Source organism: Sciurus vulgaris, assembly GCF_902686455.1.
Source record: "Sciurus vulgaris genome assembly, chromosome: 3".
Taxonomy (NCBI): Eukaryota; Metazoa; Chordata; class Mammalia; order Rodentia; family Sciuridae; genus Sciurus; species Sciurus vulgaris.
In genome coordinates this window covers 95,782,903-95,803,349 of record NC_136463.1, presented here as the reverse complement: position 1 = coordinate 95,803,349, position 20,447 = coordinate 95,782,903, and the positions used below count along the sequence as shown (strand labels likewise).

Here is a 20,447-nt window from a genome sequence, read left to right as displayed (position 1 = left end):
AAAACAAACTTTGCAAACAGCTATGTTTCCAAAAATTAGGTATTTAAAACAGTCAAGTAGTCTACATCTGTTGGCTGATATGATGAGCAGAGGTTTAAATAAGATTTGTAAGGATTTTATGAGATGGATTGCACCTTTTTGATTGAGTAAGATAAAACAAAGTAGAAAAATGTTATGGGAATGTTGGGGTAGGTGTCAGAAAGGAAGCAGTTATAAAGAAAACTGAAGCACAAAGCACAGGATAGGTAGAAAAGCAATATGCATTTATGGAATTTTACTGTCAAACAATGTAGCACAGTTATTTGTTCAGCAGAAAATTAGTTTTTTCTTCAATGGAACAAATAAGCAAACCCCTGACCAATCCAGCCTTAACCAAGCAGAAATAGAAGAGCTCCATTTACTTAAGGTGAAGAGAAATTGAAGAATAAAAAGCAATGACAGATAACCACTGACCCTGACCTCTTGTCAGAAGAAAGGATTAGATAAATTACTCAGAATTAAATATAAATCTGAGTTGGAAGTAAGATTAGACTTAATTCACTTATTTGAACACCAATTTATACATAAAAACTCTGAAGGCTTAGGGGCAAATGGATTCCTCCAGCAGCTTGGGTAACAGTTCAGTTGGACACAGGCCTTCCAATGCCCTGGCAGAGCCAGCTCTGCTCACATCACTGCTTGGTCACCATGCAGCGTATTCTGACTTAACTACACTTACCACCATGGTTTACCAATAGAATCTCAAAACAGTAATAAATGTCTTACAGTAGAATAAAAGAGTTGGTCAAAGGGACTTTATGACTCAATTTTGGAATAAACACAGGGAAACAATTCATAATATTTTATAAATTCATAATTTTAATTGCTAAGTGCTTTATCCTAAAACTATTTATTACATACATTAAAATTCACATTTTCATCTTGCATACGGTACAATGTATATTTGAATGATTAAACATGCCAAAATATTTTAACTGGAATATTATTTGAAATTAAAGTTTAAATAAGAAGACATTTTTATCATCATGTATATCAATGACACTTTCAAATTCATATTATAAGTTACATAACAGAAAATTTTAAATAAAATTCTAAATTCTGAATGGAAGTTAGACATCTTGAGTTCAAAACTTTGCTCAGATACTGCTTATTTGTACAATTTTTATTACACAAGCTCTCTAGGTCTCTGCTTTCTTATCTGTGAAATGGTGACGTGAAAGGAACACTAATACCTCAAAAATTCTCTAATTCTAAAGCTAACAATTTAAGAAAACACCATGGACAAATTGTCAATTTAAAACCTCATATTTATGAGTAACTTTTTATATGTTTTAATCAACTAAATATTTTATTTTAAAGTCACATTTATGAGTAAAACTGCAAACAGTTTATGAAAATGGAATGTCCTAATTTTTTTCAAATTTACTAACTCACAAAACAAAATATTTTTGATAATTGGTAACTTTGATTTTTGTATTCTCAGAAATAGATGAAAATGAAATGAAATATTTTAACAAAGAGTAAAGATGATCCAGATTTCCTCAATAGATATAGATTGTTTTTTAATTATCAAGTAGCTGTTGTGAACTTGATTATTGTCCAAAAATAAATTTTTGCAAAATATACAAAGAAAAACACATATTGTGTAATTGTATTGACTATAATTCTAAATTGCCTTTACATGTTAAATGTAGGAATAATATATGCAATCTTGCTGTAAATACTAAATATTATATGATAATTTTCTTTGTGACTATTAGAAATGAGGTTTTTCATATTTTAAAGCAGACAACCTATCATCCTCATTCCCTTCCATCTTCTTTCCTTCTCTCCTTAAGCATCAAAAACTTTACTTCAAATAAACTCTTAAGGACAACCCAATAGATAAAACCCAAAATGAGAACCTGTTTTAGTACAAATATGGCTTGGAGACTGCAACCTGACAGCCTTTGTACTCTTCCAGTGATTTTTTAAGGGCATCTCTAGAATCCTAGGTCTTTCACAAAGTATCAGTTCACAAACACAGATTTAAACAGCAGCTGTTGTTTTTAAGGATTTGAGAGTCACCCCTAAAATTCAGAAACGATATTGTGATTACTAAATCAACTAAGAGAGGAGGAAAAAAAAAAAAAGAGAAATATGCAAGTTTGGTAATTTTTTTCTTTAAAAAATATGTAGATGAGAATGTAGAATATAAAAAGCAAATCTAGAAGTGGAGAGGGATTTTGACTTTCATTAATTATAGAAGAAAATATAGTTAATATAAGCATGTTCAAAGTGATCACTCTAGATCTGCTTCTATGCAGTTCATAGAAAATTTAATATTACTGTTTTTTTACCTGATAAAAGTAAATCCTCATTGTGCATCAAATTGACTCAACTTAATTAAATTGAAGGAATGTACAGGAAAATTGACTTTCGGAAATGGTTTCTAAGCTTAGGAAACTGGGGAAAATGTGCATAAAAATATAATAACCATATCTCCTCTTATCACCTAGATTTCCTTAAGGGTCAAAAACTAGATGCCAAATAAATTTGCTTGTTTTAAATAGATTGGTCTTGCTGTATTTATACAGTGTTTTTACTCTGAACAAATTTTTAAATTATTTATTATAATTTTAATTTTAATTAGCTTAATGTTTTGGACTAACTGGAATGAACAACATCCAAGTATCATGAGATCGACCCTGACTGGGAAAAATGCTCAAGTGGTGGTCAGTACAGATATACTTACTCCAAATGGACTCACTATCGACCACCGTGCAGAAAAGTTGTATTTCTCAGATGGAAGCTTAGGAAAAATTGAAAGGTGTGAATACGATGGATCCCAGAGACATGTAAGTTAATAGAGAATTTTTATGTTATAGATTTATACAATGATACATTTGAAAAATATTTGCTTTTCACTTTTCTAAAATATGCATATCGAAGGATTTTGAAATAACTAATTGCTTGAACCAATCCAATTGAATAGCTAATCGATTCAGGACAGAAAACAATCTCTGTGGATAATATTTTGAAAACTTTCTTCATATGCATTTGCTGCCATAGAGGCATCTGATCTTTTGTAAACTTTATTCTGGAGAGCCAATAATGAATTTTCTCCTAGTTATTAATTGAACTGGAACTGTTTGAGTGATTTGCATATGCTTCATTGCTATTTATAGTTTTCAAAAATGTGAAATGAAATTGGTTAGTTGCCCAAGCAAAAAAGAAAATTAGGAAAGAATGAAATGTTCATTTGTATTTGGGTCCTTGAAGCAATCTTAGAAGTTTCAAAGACAGAAGAATGAGATTTCTCTCATAGTCAGGTTGATTCTACTCCATGGTCTCTCTATTATCTCTGAGTTTCAAATGAAATGTTAGTAGAAGAGTCCTTATGCTGTCCCTGGAAAATTCATTCTGAAGGTATTCAGGGCATTAAGAATGGATAAATTCAAGTCCCTCCTCTAATCCTAAGAAGAATAACATTTTTGGAATTCGAAAATAAAAAAAGCTTAGAGGGTTAGACCAGGCTGATTATACCACTGGAGAATTCCTTATCTACCTTACCTCATTCCAGGCCCTGCTGGAAACAACATGAACCCCAGTTTCTTCAGTCCTCCCTGAATTGAGGAAGGTCTGAGTTGGGGGGCCAGATAGTGAATGTTGGTAGCCTAATGGACCCTATTGTCTCTATAATAATAACAATCTTACAGTGCTGAAGCTGAGAGAACATGTAAATGAATAATAAGAGTGCCAGTATTCCACTAAAATTTTATTTAAAGAAACAAGGGACCAATAGTAGATCATAGTTTACTAATTTCTAATATATACACTTGTGCAAAATTTAAATTCAATTTAAGGGGTGTGTGTGTGTGTGTGTGTGTGTGTGTGTGTGTGTGTGTGTGTGTTTATGTGCATGTGTTTGTGAGTTTCTTTAAAAAGGAAGCTGTCCATTGATTTACAATCTGGTACAGGGACCTCATCATATTATGGAGTGGCTCTTTTGAGTAGCACACATAAAGGAGAGTACAGTGTTTAAACAACAAGCTCAATATTGATGATATTCTCTTTGTGCTAAAGGCAATAATCTTGAATCAAAGAAACATACTAAATTCTTGATCTGCCTTTTCTGATTAATGACCGTGTGACCTTAGGCAAATTATTTAACCTTTATATTTCTCAGTTTTCTGATATGCACAGTCTCCACCTAACTGAAAATTATTGTGAGGATATAGTAGAAAAATATTTGATTTAAAATAGAGCATAGAAAATCTAAATGAACTTAGTGGTTAATGTTTTTGAAACATGAGTGTGATCTTCACCCTATGGTACAATGGAACACTGGTACTTATTCTTGCTATCTAATTGTAATTGTGTATCCACTGACCAACCAATCCCCATTCCCCCATCTCCTCTGCATCTATTAGAATAGTAACCACTATTCTTCTCTTTCCTTCTGTATGGTAGGCTTTTAAAAATTCCACAAGAGAGTGAGATCATGCAGCATTTGTCTATGTTTCATTTATTTCACTTACCATAATGTCTGACCAGTACATCTGTTTCCATGAATGAAAGCTTTCCATCATTTTATGGATATATAGTATTTTGTGATATATGTACCCCATGGTCTTTATCCATTCATCTGCTGATAAACACTTAGATTGGTTCTAAATATTGGCTATTGTAAAGAGCATACTGCACTATGTGTGGAGATATCTCTCTGACATAATGATTTCATTTTCTTTAGATAAATACCCAGTAGTATGATTTTGGGAAAAGTTGATTGCTCTATTTCAAATTTTGGGAAGGAATCTCTATACCCTTTTCCCTAATGGATGTACAAATTTACATTCCCACCAACAGTTCTCATTTCTTTACTTCCATGCCAGCATTTATTATTTTTTATTTTTCATAGAGCAATTTTAATTGGGGTGAGGTGATATCATATCATACTATTGATTTTCATTTCCCTGTTGGCTAGTAATGTTGAACGTTCTCATAAACCTGTTGGCCATTTGTATTTCTACTTAGGTATTTTGCCTGGTTTTAAACCAGATTATTATTGTTAATTTTATGGAATTACTTGAGTTCCTTATATATTCTGGGTGTTAACCCTGTCAAATATATTGGTTGCAGATATTTTATCTCATTCTGTATGCTGACCTTTTGTTCTGTTGATTGTGTCCTACCTTGTACATTAACTCTTCAGTATAATACCATTTGTCTATTTTTTGCTTTTGTTGCCTGTCCTTTTGAGTTCTTATTAAAAACGTATTTGCCCATAAAAGTATAATGAACTATTTCCTTGTGTTTTCTTCTATTAGTTTTATAGTATCAGGTCTTACATTTAAGTCTTTAATCCATTTTAAGTTGATTTATTCAATGGCGAGAGATAGGAGTCTCATAGTGCTTTTCTGCCCGTGAATATCCAATTTTATTGAAGAGACTGTCTTTTACCCAGTGTGTACTCTCGAGAGTTTTTTTTTCTAGAATATCTGTTTACTATAAAAGAGTAGATCTATTTTTGTCTTCTATATTAAGCATTATATGCCTGTTATTATGCTAATACCATGTGGTTATGTTCACTACAGTTTGCAGTATATTTTGAAGTAAGATAGTGTGAGGTCTCCAGTTTTGTTCTTTACTCTTTAGATGACTTTGTCTATTCAGGGTCTTTAATGATTTCATAGGAATTGTACAACTGTTTTTTCTATTTCTTTGAAGATATTACAGGATTGGATCTGAAGATTGCTTTGGGTAGTATGGACATTGTGACAATATTGATTCTTTCAATTCATGTATATTGGCTATCTTTCCATTTATTGGTGATACAATTTAAAATTTTTCACCAGTGCTTTGTAGTTTTTACTGTACAGTTCTTTTCCTCCTTGGTTAAATACATTCCTAAGCATTCTTTATTTTTTTTTTAAGCACAGATCGTAAACAGGATTGCTTTCTTATTTCTTTTTTTTCAGGTAGTATAGAAACTCAACTGATATTAATATGCTGATTTTGTGTTTTGCAACTTTGACAAAGCAGTTTTTTTTGTTTGTTTGTTTGTTTTAGCTTTTAAAGTCTCTTAGATTTTTATTTATTTAAGACAATATCATCATATCATCTGCAAAAAGGAGCAATTTGACTTCTTCTTTTCCATTTAGGATGCATTTTATTTCTTTCTCTTACCTAATTACTGTAGCTAGGACCTCCAGCACTATAAGAATAAAATGTGGAACTGGGTATCCTTATCTTCTTTCAGATATTAAAAAAATCTTCAATTTCAATATTTCCTCATTTGTTATGACATTAACAGTAGGTGTGTCATCTTGTGTTGAGGTATAATTCCTCTGTTCTGTACTATTTTTGCTTTTGTGGCCTCATTTAAAACATCTAACATGAAAAATGATAAAAATGTATTTGTGCATTTTTTTAACCTAGAGCTCCTGTTAATGTGGGAAAACTCAGAGGTAAATAATTAGATTATGGATACTCAGAGGTAAATAATTAGATTATGAGAATTGTAACATAATCTGTTCATCCTAGTTGGAACAGACTAACTGGGTGGTAACTGTAAGCAGGTGGGGTATGGAGAACAGGTGGGTCACTGGGAATGTTCCCTGGAGAGGTGCATCTTCCCTGTAGTCACTTCCTTTTCTGTCTCTGCTTTCTGATAAGAAAGCAGTTGGCCTCCAAACCATAAGCTGAGCAGTTGCCCCCCAGAGCCACCATTCCCCATGAGGTTCTTCGTCACCTCAGACCCAGGGCAAAGGAGTAAGCCCTCTATGAACCAAGACCTTTGAGACCATAAACCTCAGATAAACTTTTCTTCCTTTAAGTTGTTCTTAGTGGGTGATCAGTATTCCCTCATCTTTGTTGTCATTGTTATGGTTTAGATATGAGATTTCTCCGAAAAGCTTGTGTGTGAGACAATATAAGAACATTAAGAGGTAAAATGGTTATGAGAGTCTTAACCTAATCAGTGCATTAATCCACTTGAATGGATTAACTAGGTGGTAACTATAGGCAGATAAGGTGTGGCTGTAGGAGGTGGGTCACTGAGAATGTACCTTTGGGGATTATCTTTTGTCCTTGTTGAGGGAAGCTCTGTCTCTGTTTCTTGGTGGTCATGTCCTGAGCTTCTTTCCTGTACCACATTCTTCTGCCAAGATGCTGTGTCTTCCTTGGACCCAGAAAAATGGAGCCAGCCCATCTATGAACTGAGACCTCTGTAATGATAAGTGCCAAATAAATTTTTTTCCTCTAAAATTATTCTTATCAGGTCTTATGGTCACAGTAGAGAAAAAGCTGACCAAAACAGCCATGTAAAATTTATTTTTTTTGTTCTTTTTAGTTGTACATGACAGTAGAATGTATTTTCGATATACATATATCATACATGGAGTATAACTCCCATTCTTGTCATTGTATATGATGTGGAGTTACAATCATATTCTCATATAAAAGTTACATTTGATTTATTCTATTGTCTTTCCAGTTCCCATCCCTCCTCCCTCCCAGCACTCCCCCAGTCTAATTCGGTGAACCTGTACTCTTTCCTTTGTCCCACCTGTTGTACACAAATGGGGTACATCATTTCATTTCTATGGTTGTGCATGATTTAGATTCATACTATTTGTGTAATCATACATATACATAGGGCAATGATGTCTGTCTCATTTATCGATTCTTGATTTTACATCTTGTGCTTTAGGAATTTTATTTAGAAATTTGGTTCCTAAGTTGACATAATGGAGAGGTAGGCCTGCTTTTTCTTCTACTAAGCACAAGGTCTCTGGTCTAATGCCTAGGTCCTTCATCCACTTTGAGTTGAGTTTTGTGCAGGATGAGAGATAGGGGTTTATTTTCATTTTATCATGTATGGATTCCCACTTTTCCCAGCACCATTTGTTGAAGAGGTTATCTTTATTCCAATGTATGTTTATGGTGTCATTGTCTAGCATGAGATAAGTGAATTTATGTGGGTTTGTCACTGTGTTTTCTATCTGGTACCCTTAGTCTTCATGTCTGTCAATGTGCAAATACCATTCTGTTTTTATTACTGTAGCTCTGTATTATAATTTGGGATCTGGTATTGTGATGCCTCCTGCTTCAATTTTCTTGTTCAGAATTGCTTTGGCTATTCTGGGCCTATTATTTTTCCAAATGAATTTCATGACTGCTTTTTATATTTCAATGAAGGATGCCATTGGAATTTTAATGAGAAATGCATTGAATCTGTATAGAGTTTTTGGTAGTATGGCCAGTTTGACAATATTAATTCTGCCTCTTCAAGAACATGGGAGATCTTTCCATCTTCTAAGATCTTCTTCACTTTCTTTATTCAACATTTTATAGTTTTCTTTGTAGACATTTTTTCACCTCTTTTGTTAATATTTTATTTTTTGGAGGCTATTTTGAATAGGGTAGGTATCTTTATTTCTCTTTTAGTCGATTCATCACTGATGTATAGGAATGCAATTGATTTATGGGTGTTAGTTTTATATCCTGCTACTTTGCTGAATTCATTATGAGTTACAGAAGTTTTCTGTTGGAGTTTTTGGGTCTTCTGTATATAGAATCATGTTGTCAATTCATAGGGATAGTTCGAGTTCCTTTTTGTGTATTAGATCACTTTAATTTCTTTCTTCTGTCTAATTGCTCTGGCTAGATTTTCCAGGACTATGTTGAATAAAAGTGGTGAAAGAGGACATCCCTGTCTTGTTCCAGTTTTAAGAGGGAATGCTTTCATTTTTTTCTCCATTTTGAATGATGTTTCCCTTGAATTTATCATTTATAACTTTTATAGTTTTGTGGTATGTCTTAGTATCCCTAGTTTTTCTAGTGTTCTGAACATTATCAGGTGATAAATTTTGTCAAATGCTTTTTCTGCATTTATTGAGATAATCATGTGATTTTTGTCTTTAAGTCTCTTGATGTGATGAATTACTTTTATTGATTTCTGTATGTTCAACATCCCTGGGATGAATCCCACTTGATCATGGTGCACTATCTTTTTTTTTATTATTTATTTATTTATTTTTATTTTACAGACTGCACTTTGATTCACCAATATTTTATTAAGAATTTTTGTGTCTATGTTCATCAGGTATATTGGTGTAAAGTATTCTTACCTTGTGTCTTTGTCTGGTTTTGCTATCTAGGTGGTACTAGCTTCATAGAATGAATTTAGAAAGATTCTCTTCTTTTCTAGTTCATGGAATAATTTGAAGAGTATTGGTGTTAGTTTTTCTTTGATGGTCTGGTAGAACTTGACTGAGAAACTGCCTGGTCCTGGACTTTTCTTTTTGTTAAACTTTTGATGGAGTCTTCAATTTTATTCCCAAAATTGATCTGTTTAAAATTTTTATATTCTCCTGATTCAGCTTGGGTAGGTCATATGTCTCTAGAAATTTGTCAATGTATTCAAGATTTTCTATTTTATTAGAGTAAAAATTTTCAAAATAGTTTTAGATTATCATCCATATTTCAACAGTTCCCATTGCAATACTTATTATTGAAGTTCACTTCCTATATTTTCTCTGTTATTTCACTCCTAATGCTTCCTTTATCTCACAGATCAGTTTAATTATGTACATTCTGAACTCCTTCTATGACATTTCTTCCACCGTGGGGTCAATGGATTCTGTAATTGGAGTATCTTGGTGTATTTGAGGTGATTTTTTCCCCTTGATCTTTCATGTTGTTTGTCTACCCATCTAACCATATGGATCTGGGCAGTAAAGATTCTCCCCTATGGACTTACAGTGTCCCTGAACAGAAGGTTTCCAGAACCTCAACATTTAGTGCGAGACAAATAACAACAGCCAAAAATGTGAAGGATTAAACCAAATATTTTCTACTGTGATATCTGTGATGTTATTTGTCACAATAAACAGAAATAATATGATCAGTTTTTGCCTACAATAAAAATAGCAAGTTTGCAAAAGGGTTTACTATTTCAAACAGTGGACAGGGAAAGAACAAAAGTGACATAGAATGGGATGATTATGAGGAAGGAGGAAAGAAGATAGAAGTAAAATATTTAAGGAACAGTGAAAGAGAGAATAATAGAGATTGGCTGTTAGTAGAATAAAAGAGAGAAAGAGTGAAGGGAAAAAGATGAGAGAAATAAGTATATATAGTAAAAATTCCAAAAAATTAAAAATATAAATAAAAATAAAAGAATATAAGACAAAACTGAAATATATTAATCAATCCTAGTCCTCAAAAAAACTGATCCATGAAAAAGCACTCCCTTCAATAATGCTAGTAATGAAAAAAAAAATTAGTATTATAAATATTCATGAACCATCAAGGACAAAATTTAAAAAAGAAAAGGAAAAAGAAAAATAAAAAGAGAGAGAGAGAAAAAAACCAATCTTAATGAAAAGTTAAAGAATTCTTTCCATTGGAATTCAAAAGTTCATAAGTTTTAATTATGTCATGGGAAAGGTCAGGCTTTTGTTACATAAATGAGCAGCACATTCTTAACATTCTTTAAAATGTATTCAAGAGACTATTGGCTATTTTAAAAACTTTGAACACTGCCTTTTTCATCTCTTAAGACTTCTGAGTTTTATATCAACTTACTAATCACTGCACTATCAATCACCATGCCTACAACACCAGTAGCATGCAGTCTGAGGCCAGTATCAGCCTGATATCAAAACTCAAAGAAGACACAACAACAAAAACAAGACTACTACATGTCAATATTCCTGATGAACACTAATGCAAAAATCAAACAAACCAAACTTAATAGCACATCATAAAGATTATTCACATGGTTGAATGTGATTCAGTTCAGAGATGCAAGGCTGATTCAGCATATGCAAATCATAAAGTTGTAGAGCTTTTATTTTCCTCTTGAAAATGTTCTTTATGTATTCCTCTCTATTATGCCAGGGCAAACTAATCATTTGAAGATAGTGTCAACAAAGTTTTTTCAAAAGAGGGAGATCAGAATTTTCCCCCATTATCATTTCAAGGGCATCATGTTAGTTAGCTTTTTATTATTGTGGCAAAATACTTGACAAGAACAACTTAGAGAAGGAAACATTTATTTTGTACTCAGTTTCAGAAGTTCAGTTCATGATCAGCAGACTCCATTCATCTGGGCCTGAGGTGAGGCAGAACATCATAGGCTGTGGGGAATCCTGGTGGAGGAAAACTCCCCAGCTCAAAGGAGCCAGGAAGAAAAGAGAGAGAGAGAGAGAGAGCAAGCAGCTAGAGATAAATTATAATCCTCAAGGGCACAGACCCAGTGACCTACTTCCTCTAGCCATGTCCTACCTCCGTATAGTTACTACCTAGTACATTCAAATTATTAATCCATCAAATGGATTGATACACTTCTAGTTCTCATAATCTAACAATTTCATCTCTGAACATTCCTGCATTCATACTTGAGCCTTTGAGGGGACACTTCATAACCAAACCATAACACACACATACCACAACATTTTATGTGAAACTATTTAATAGATATTCCAAGGTTTAGACAAATGTCACAACCCCTCTTCCTTGGCCTGTGTTATATCAAGACTTTCTTTCTGCTTTCAGTATTCTTTTCACCTTTGTGTTTTGATATGTCCATTGTTTAAGTACATTCCAAATGATGTAATGGGAAAAGGAATAACTAAATGTTTACTTATTCAAATTCAAAGTTAATATTTATTAATTTATATACTCTCATTTTTATTAAAGATATGTAGAAAAATAAATAGTAGGAAGGGAAATTGAAAGTTTATTTAATCCTTTAAAAATTAGATTCTTAGTGAAATACAGAATTTAAATGTTCCTTTTGATAAGAACTAATTGTGTTAATTTTGCTGAGTTTCTAATATCCCTATCTTTATATATAACTTAGGCATAAAACAAATGACAGTCAAAGTCAAGACAAATTTTATGTTCCCTAACTTTATGAAAATGTATAGAATTCATTGTGAATTCACAGTGGTAGAAAACATTCTCCCTGACTTTGAATGTAGTTGAAGAGATAAAAAATATGCTCAAAGATTGATAATTATACTAATATGAATTATTAACATTTCATTATAGTACTCAATATTTTGAGGCCAAATATTATATTCAAAACAGAATTACTGTTATGAATTTTAATACCCAGTCTTTCCTTAGACCATAAATTCATGCACAGAGTGTTCTTTTATAAATGGTACCTTCATGAATAGTGTCATTCATCATTCAGTGTACTAGTGCCTAGATTTGCTCTGGAACTCAGCAAGCATTGTTATTTAGCTTTGAAAAGAGAAGACAATTCACCTGCCTAACAATGTTTATGGGAAACAGGTGTCTTTTACTTACTACATTAAAGAAAAGCACTGTCAATTGTCTAGTCCATTCAGGATGCTATAACAAAATACAACTCCTATTTTGTTGCTCTTTAACAACCATATTAGTATAATTGATATGTATCTATTTAATTCATGTCATTTTTTTTTCACATCAGTCCGCACAACACACTGTACAAGGCACAGAGGAAATGTATAATAGGATAAATATACAATGTAAAAAGAATGATATTTAGGGAGTTGAAAGCATAGTTGTTAAGATCTACAGATTCTGTAGAAGACTCAAATTATCCATTTTATAATAGAAGAAGATATGTGAACATTATTCAATGTATAAAATGAAGAAATGATGAAGCAATGAAATACAAAGGAGTGACCTGGGCTACAATAATTTCAGAAAGGAAGCTTTGCCTGCTTAATTGTACATTTTCCAACTTTCAATGAGGAGGCAATAGAAGAAAGTGATTTTAAGAGTGAAGTGAGCAAACATTCCCAAGGGAGGGGACAGTTTAGAAAGAAGCTACATATTACAGTCTAGGATATTTGAAAGGGTGTGCCTTTATTGAAAGGAAAGCAACCTACATTTATGTTTTTTGATATTAAAGTGTGGAGAGATTCTTACAACATTGGTACTATTTGATTGCAAGCACAGGAGAAAATTCTATTATCTTTTGGATAATACAGTTTTAATGATACAGTGAAACTTTAAGGGACCTAAAATCTGAAACATACACAATAAATTTTGAGACTGAGACAAGTGAATTTTCTGACAACATAAGTTTGAAGATGCCATGACTCTGTCCAAAGTGCACTTGAGGAGCTTGTGTTCTTTTTAGTATCATAGAAATTAAACTGTGGTCAAGTGCCTTTGCAAAACAATGTTTTAAACAAAGTCTGGGAGTCTTTTGGCTTACATTACATCCTGTAGTCTTTAGTCTGTACGTATGCATTACAAATCTTCGGAATAGAACATATTACATAAATTGCGTTCTGAGCAGAAAACCAACTTTTTAACCTGGTGTGTAATGGGCTCACATGTTTGTAAATATTTAAATTGTTTTAATATGCAATTAACAAGTAATTCAGTCTATCATATTAATATTATAAAATTCATTGCTGCTAGGAGTGGTGCTGCATGCCTATAATCCCAATGGCTCAGAAATCTGAGGCAGTAGGATCGAGAGTTCAAAGTCAGCCTCAGCAACTTAGCGAGGCCCTAAGCAACTCTGCAAGATCCTGTCTCAAAATAAAAAATAAAACGGGCTGGGGATGTGACTCTGTGGCTCAGTGGTTAAATGCCCTGAGTTCAAACCCCTATTGAAAAATAAATTAAAAAATCATTGCTAATCAGTAAGTTAGAAAACAGATTCTTTCAAAGAGAAAAAAATAGAAAAATATGTATATGAAAATACATTTTTCTTTTTTAGTTAAAGTTAATAAGCACATTTATATGATTAATTTATTCTATCAAACTGAGAGTTAGGATTTATTATTTTATTTTACCTCAAAGTATTGTAGTCAAAGGAAAATACAAGTGCACACATTTAAATTAGACATATTAATAAAACATAATAATTTATTTTTATTTTAACACCACATCAGCTTGTATAGTGGTTTTACCAAAATATTTATTTAAAAATGTAGTCTCTATTTAGTAATATATAGCTGAATGATCACAGATAATCTAAATATTAAGGCAAAAAATAAAAGAAAATGGACAATAAATTCATTCTGTTTCATTTTTATGTCTATTCTGTATCTGTTGTTTCTGTTATTCTAGCAGCTGAAACAATAACTAATCTTGACAGGAGGGAAGACAGCATGATTATAGCCTTTCTTCCTACAGTTGCCCTGTAAATGTTAATCATTTCTTGGAAGGTATGTGCTACCTGAGTGACACAATCCCATTCGAAGGGATGTTTATGTTCCTAGAAACTGAAATTGCTGATATTTCTTACCTCTGACACTATTTTGGAAACTGTGTCCAAAGCTCTTTTTATAGGTATTTCCTGGCACAAATACAAATCCATAGACATCTTTAGAATGAGAAAGATGCAAGGTAGTCTCTTTCCTAGATAACACAAAATGATGATATGAACTTTTCCAAATAATAAAAGTTTTTAAATAAACATATTATTTATAACTAAGACTAATCACAGGGATATTTGGTATTCTGTCTTTTCATATTTTCAAATATTTTCTTTCTACTCATATAGTCACTTATAGTTTTCCATAATGGAATTTAAAAACCAACCCTTGCCTTTCTTCCTTTCTTTTGTCCTTCCTTCCTTCCTTCCTTCCATTGTGTATGTATCTCTATCTATAATTTATCTCCTCTCTCACTTTCTAGTCAACCTATCTCTAAGCACTCTACTCTTCTTGATAATAGTTTAAAAATATTATAAAATATTCAGAAACATAAAGTCTGAAACTTAAAAAATAGGTTTTGATGCCCAGAAAACTGAATTTCCAGACAACATAAGTTAAAAATTCTTAGCCAAATTAAAACCTTTCCCAATCACCAAAGAACAGAAGGCAGAATAATTTCAATGGTTTCAAAAATTAAAATATTTGTATTTAATATTTTTAATTTTTGATGTAAAAATCGAAGTTGGTGCAGCAGATGCTAACACTTCAGTAAACTGAAAATCTTTCTAACATCTGGAAAAATTACTGTGTTATTTCACAGATTTGGAAGCTGAGTCCCCAAAATAGTACATTAATTTCTCTTGAACCTATATTTCATTTTTAATGACAATTATTATTTTAAAATCTCTATTAGAGCCAATGTCCTCCTTTATAAATTAAAAGTTTTCTAACAACTCCATGTCTATTCTGATACAAAATTTTGTATCTATCTTTATAGAAAACTTTTCAAAACTTGATACCTAAGCCATAATATAAAGAAGAAAAATAAAGTGGGACATATTCCATTATATAAATACTCAAAAAAAGGAATAAATAAGAAAGTGATCAAAATTTTCACTTTTGCATAAATTCATCATGAGTGTGACAGCTAAGAAGGCACACTCATATAAAGTATGTTGTACTGGAAGCTCAAATATTTGAAAGCAATGCTACATTGAGTGATGAGATTTTCAAAGTTGGTGATAAGTACATGAAAATGCTGTGCATGAAATGAGGCAAAGTCATCCCTTAATTTATGGAGAAGTTGCTTTTCTTGAAGTATAAGTTCATAGAAAGTCTCTATAAAATACTTATGTATAAATATCAAATGGAGTTAAATTATTCGTATGGATAATTACCAATAGGTTGTCACATTTATTTTGTGAAATAATGTTGTATACAACACTTTAAACCTAGGCTGAGTTTCAGAAAATTCATTGTATAGTACTGCCTTGTGTATTGTATGGCAATCAGATTCCTGATCCCTGGCCACCTCATTACCTAACCATGCTCCCACCCTACCTTGCCCCAGTCAAGAAACACACCAGCAACACTGTCCAAAAACATGGAATGAGACTGCCTCCATCAAGAACCATTAAGATGGGTAATTGTTTGAAAGGAAGACATAAAGATCGGTCTTTGCAGAGCAAGGGATCTTTGTACTCTGTACAGAAGACCACAAGGACATTGGATGCTGGGCCTATTTACAGCTGCATAGATTGCAGACAATAGACAATGCCTGTTTGTTAGCAGTTCTCTGAGGACTTTAATTGCAATGAATGAACCAATGAAATATAAAGAACTGACTTTATCCATTACCTTTTACATAAGATGCACTGTAACTGGGTATATCATGAAAAGCCTTTTGACTACTGAATCCTAAAAACACGGATATTTTGTTGCCTTAGACACTTCTCTGAATTGAAGAATCATTCAATGTTCAGATGATTAATTGCAATATTGACTTTAATATATTTGTGGGCATCAACATCATTACCCTATGTACATGTATGATTACAAGAATGGCATGAATCTACATTGTGCACAACCATAGAAATGAAAAGTTGTACCTCATTTATGTACAAAGAATCAAAATGCAGTTTGTAAAAAAGAATAAAAAATGTTTATTTAACTATTGATTATGAATTAGGACTATATAGGACTATGTGATAAAAAGTAAAGAATAAGACAACAGAATTCTATGAAAAAATTAAAAATATTATGTAAAATATACTTACTTTCATGGAAATTTTAGTTTATAACAAGTGGGAAAAGATAGTGAACACATTAATACACAGTCCTCCAAACTAGACACATTATTTATTTAATGGAAAGATGAATAGTATTTTCTTACCATGCTATACAGTCATAATAAAATACTGGACAGGATGATGTAAACCATCACCAGAAATTTATTTCTCAGAGTTTTAGGGGCAGGAAAACTGAGATTAAGTTGCCTTCGTTATTGGGTTCTATTGCTCTTGCTGTGACTTCACATGTCCTTTGCTTATCGGATGTGCAAAAAGAGAGAAAGAGACAGAGACAGAGACAAGAGGGGAAATGAAATAAATGAATCTATTTCCTCTTATAATAAGGCCACCAATCCTATCAAAATAGGAACCAAAACTCCTTGGACTTCATTTAACCTTCGATACCTTCCTAAATACCCTGTCTCCAAATAAAATCCACTGGGGATTAGGACTTCCACAGAACTTTGAGAAGACATAATTCAGTTCATAGCAAATATACACCGAATTCTATGGGGAAAAAAACACCTTCTCTATAAATTCATATCATTATTTTTAAAGAAGAACAGGGGCTGTGACTGAGGCTCAGTGGTAGAGCACTAGCCTAGCATGTGTGAGGCACTGGGTTTGATCCTCAGCAGCACATAAAAATAAATAAATAAAATGAAAGTAAAAGAAATCTTTAGGTCATAGAAGTATACATTATTTATTTTTGTTTCTCTATAATTTTTGAACAGATAGTATATTAATGAGTGAGGGAAGAAATATACATTTGCTCTTATGGATGTTTTTAATTAAATCATTTTAGTTTTGAGATGACTGTGGACTTAAAAGAAGTCATAAAGAATAATACAGAAAAACCAACATTACCTTTTGCCCAGTTTTCCCTAATGGTAACATCCTGGGAAAGTGATAATAGTTTTACAACTGGAATATGGACAGTGGTGCAGGAAAGACACAGAACTTTTCGTCATCACGGTGTCTCATGTTGTTTTCTTACAGTCACACCTGCTTTCCTCCTGTCTCAACCCCTCCAATTTTTTTTTTTTTTTGGCACCAGGGGTTGAACGCAAGGGCACTTTACCACTGAACTATATCCCCAGCCTTTTCTCATATTTTACTTAGAGACAAGATCTCACTTAGTTACTTAGGGCTTCCCTAAGTTGCTGAGGCTGGCTTTGCACTCACAATTCTCCTGCCTCAGCTTCCAGAGTCAGTGGGATTATAGGAGTGGGCTTCTGTTCCTGGACCTCTCCTTTCTTAATCATTGGCAATTACTCATTTGTTCTTCAATTCCATCATCTCATGATTTCAAGATTGTTATATAATGGAAACATATAGCATATTAATCTTTTGGGACTGATTTTTTTTCCATTCAGCATAATTCTCTGGAGATATATCCATATTGTATATATAAGTGTAGTCTCTTCTCTTTCTTACTATTAGTGTTCTATTAGACCAGGAACCTTCCCTTATAACTTCATTTATCTTTTATTACCTCCTTATTGGCTATATCTCTGAATGCAATCACGTTAGGAAAGGTAGTTTCAACATGAAGTTTTGAGGAATATGACAGTCCATGGCAATTCACATCCTTCACTATGAGTGTGCTACAATATTTCTAACCATTCACTTGTTGAAGGACAGTGCGTATTTTAGAAACTAGAATTTGGGGCTATAATGAAAAAAAACTGCCATGAATATTCATGTAAAAGTGAACATAATTCTTCATTACTTTGTGATAAAGACAAAGGAGTTCTATTAACTCCTGGATCAAGTTAGTTGCATGTTTGGTTTTTTAAGAAACTGCCAAATTATTTTTCTTAAAGTCTATACCCATTTTATATTTCTACCTATAATTTATGATTGCTTAAAATATAGATAGTACAATTTTGCTAGACATACAGTTGTGTTTTCTATCATTTATCTTTTCTATATCATTTCTATAATTTGTCTTTTCATCATGCTCACATTTTTTCTAAAAAAATGCTTAAATTTTAATTAAGTATAATATATTAATTTTATGAATTTTGCTTTTGTTATTAAGTTTTAGAAATCTTTGTCTATTTTTAAATCTGATAGATTTCACCATTTCAAAAAAATTTTGAGTTATACATTTTAGTTTGTGTTCCATTTTATGTGTTTTCATATGGTCAGAACTTAGGTGAAGGTCTTTTTTGTTTTTTTGTTTTGTCTGTGGGGATCTATATTTTTTCTGTGTAATTGCTTGCTTACTTTCGTAAAAACCATTTGGGCATATTCATGTGTGTTTACGCATCTGTATTTGGATTTTTGTTCTGTTCCACTCACATATGGATTTACCCTTTACCCTATATAGGTTTTTAGTGATTATTTGAAATGCTGTTATACATACATAACTTTTCTCTCTGTATTGTATCATTTCCTAGTTTGAATGACATTTTGAAATTTTACTTCCTTTTATCTTCTTTTAGCTTCCCCTACTTGTTATATAATTACCTTAAAATATTTTCTTTGCATACACTTAGAACTACACCAGTGTTATATCTTTTTTCTGGCTTCAATCACAAAATTTAATTTAGGAAATGCAATATGAGAAAGAAAGTTGATTTAATTTAACCATATTTTTTTCTTCTTTCTTGAAGTTCAAGGAACTTCTCCTTTTATCATTTCTTTCTCCGTTGCTTTAGAAAATTTATTTAGCCATTCTTCTAGGGAAGGTCTTTTGATAGAAAATTCTTCTAATTTCCTTTTTGTCTGACTGTCTTGATTTCCTCCTTATTCCTGAAGGTATATTCCCTTGGTTTGGATTTCTGGGTGGATATTTCTTTCCTTTTTGCGTATGGCATGATTTATTAGAACCCAAAGACATGACATACAAGTCTTCTACCTAAAAGAAATAAAGATGGTGTGTTGTGATGACTACATTGTATTGTCTGTAACTGTAATGTATGGATGTGACTACAGGGTATAACAAATTTCACATAAATATATGACTTTGTCAAATATAGATGCCAGAGTGATATTAAGAAAATAATGAAGAGAAACCTGAAATGAGTATTAAAGTACATTGTATTAAATTCTGACTCTGGTTCTGAAGTTCTTTAAGATTAGAAGCAAATTAATCTTTTTGAATATCAAATTCAAAATTTTGAACTAGGCTTAAGATTATCTTCACATCAAATTCTCATTATTCTATCATTGGTTATGTGGGATTTAACTAAATCAGCAATGGATACAGCTTTTTATTCACTAATATGAATAATAAGATGATGGTACAACTTGTTTTTTTAGTAATAGAAACTGTCTTTGTAGTAAAATAGAATATGCTACTTTTCAGGAAGGACTATGAAATAGGCAGAAATTGATTTAGATTATGGAAATAGACATGGATTTGAAACTTGGATTTATGACCTTTTGTTCAATGAACCCATGACATTAAACCTTTCTATGTTTTGTTTCTACAAAATATGACTAAGTCATTTGTTCCTCATGGATGTATTTTGAGGAATTAAAAATAACTATCATGTTAACCTGGTTTCTAAAAATAGTTAACAAATGCTGATTCTCCTAAGTCACCATTTCAATTATGAACATTTTTAAAAAGACCAAATTTAAAATATTGCAACTATATTCAGGTACACAGACACATTTGTATGAATATGAATTCCAGTTAGAATAAATTATAATTTGCCTCATTATAAATTGTCTATTCTCAGATGCAAGTAATACTAGAATAGACAATTTATTTTTCATCTTTGTATATTCAAAGTTATGTATTCCAAAGTCTGGTTCACTGATATATTTCAGCAAATATTTAGTGAAGCAATGAGTAAATGAATGATACACTAAGATTAAAAATAAAAAAAAATGTTTCCCTCAATGAAAAAAAAAGTTTTTAAATAAGAAAAATATCAAATCTTAGCTATTTTGAAAGCTCTACCATCCAGGAAAATTTTCTGAAGTTGGTAACGCTGATATTACTATTTGGTAAGATAAGAATGATATTGCAATAGGGCTA

The 20,447-nt window shown here is 32.0% G+C and overlaps 1 protein-coding gene across 5 annotated transcripts in view; it reads left to right on the top strand.

The window, feature by feature from the left end:
- LRP1B (LDL receptor related protein 1B) overlaps positions 1-20,447 on the top strand; it is a 1,899,381-nt gene that overhangs the window by 1,527,460 nt on the left and 351,474 nt on the right. For all 5 annotated transcript variants that reach the window (XM_079135584.1, XM_079135585.1, XM_079135582.1 and 2 more), the window contains exon 43: positions 2,633-2,837. In XM_079135584.1, coding sequence (XP_078991710.1) covers positions 2,633-2,837 — 205 coding nt within the window. The remainder of the gene's footprint in view (positions 1-2,632; positions 2,838-20,447) is intronic.